Source organism: Sarcophilus harrisii, chromosome 2 (genome assembly GCF_902635505.1).
Source record: "Sarcophilus harrisii chromosome 2, mSarHar1.11, whole genome shotgun sequence".
Classification (NCBI taxonomy): Eukaryota; Metazoa; Chordata; class Mammalia; order Dasyuromorphia; family Dasyuridae; genus Sarcophilus; species Sarcophilus harrisii.
Genome location: NC_045427.1, coordinates 71,226,231 through 71,227,543, shown reverse-complemented (window position 1 = coordinate 71,227,543; position 1,313 = coordinate 71,226,231). Strand labels below are relative to the sequence as shown.

At 41.4% G+C, this 1,313-nt stretch overlaps 1 protein-coding gene across 1 annotated transcript; it reads right to left on the bottom strand.

Annotated features, from left to right (window-relative positions):
* Window positions 1-267: 267 nt before the first annotated feature.
* Window positions 268-1,057, bottom strand: LOC100918340 (olfactory receptor-like protein DTMT). Its single transcript, XM_031950346.1, has one exon. The coding sequence runs from the start codon at window positions 1,033-1,035 to the stop codon at window positions 268-270; it is 768 nt and encodes a 255-aa protein (XP_031806206.1). The 5' UTR covers window positions 1,036-1,057.
* Between the last annotated feature and the right edge of the window lie 256 nt (window positions 1,058-1,313).

The window sequence follows — 1,313 nt, the reverse complement described above, 5'->3', positions numbered from 1 at the left end:
TTTGTTTTGAATGTAGGGAAGCATGGGAGATAAAGCAAAAAAGTTAGTTGGGTCTCAGAATATTGAAAAGTTCTTAAGTATGGGAGAGGTTTAAAAAAGAGTTGTTTTAGAAAAAGTAATCTGAGAGTGCTGTGCAAGATTTTGGAAAAAGAATGGGAGAAAACAAAAACAAGACCAGATAATATACTTTATCATTATACAGGCATCATACTATATATTCTTATCCTCATTAGAAAGACTTGTACTATAAGGTTCAGCATTATGGTCTCAGAGAGAGGGGAATTTTCTTGCAGCCAGGAGCTTCCTGAAGGCTCCTTTCATGTCTTTATTCCTCAGACTATAGATAAAAGGGTTTAGCATTGGTGTTACCACAGTGTACATGATTGACATGACTGTCTCCTTGACTGTGGAGTTGTTTGTTGAAGGACACAAGTAAAGGCCAATGACTGTTCCATAGAAGAGGGAGACCACTGAGAGATGGGAACCACAAGTAGAGAAAGCTTTGCGGATGCCCCTCACAGAGGGCACCCTGAGGATAGAAGAGATGATACGAGCATAAGATGTGATAATTAGCAGGAATGGCACAACCAAAATCAGCCCCCCCATGACAAAGATTACCAATTCATTTATCCGGGTGTCTGAACAGGCTAATTTCAGTAGGGCAGACATGTCACAGAAGAAGTGGGGGATAATATTGTTGACACAGAAAGATAATCGAGACATGAGCAGGGTGTGCAGTAAGGCATGGAAGGCAGTAAGGACCCAGGAAAGCACCACAAGAGAGCTGCACAACTTGGGGCTCATCATGACTGTGTAGTGTAGTGGATAGCAGATGGCTACATAGCGGTCATAGGCCATGGCTACCAGCAGGAAGCTCTCTAAGTCTGCAAAAAAAAGGAAGAAGTACATCTGGGTCAGGCAGCCAGGATAGGCAATGGCTGGTTTTTTGCTTTGCATGTTTACCAGCAGTTTGGGAATGGTGACAGAAGAGAAACATATGTCAGAGAAGGACAGGTTGCTGAGGAACAGGTACATGGGTGTGTGCAGGTGGGAATCCACATGTATCAAGAGGATGATAAGCATGTTCCCAAGGACTGTAGTAAGGTACATGCTCAGGAAGAGGGCATAGAAAGGAGCCTTCATCTCTGGATGGATTGGCAGGCCCAGGAGAAGGAACTCAGAGATAATGGTTTGGTTTTCCTTTTCATTATGAACTTGCTTCATCTGAAAGAAAAAAAAATTACTTACTATTTAATTTAAAGAAAGTGAAACAATTAATTTTAATAAATATACAAATATCCTGAGATTCAGTT

Bases quoted from the DNA above. Each gene is read 5' to 3' on its own strand.
- LOC100918340 (XM_031950346.1), bottom strand. From the start codon at position 1,035: ATGTACCTGTTCCTCAGCAACCTGTCCTTCTCTGACATATGTTTCTCT.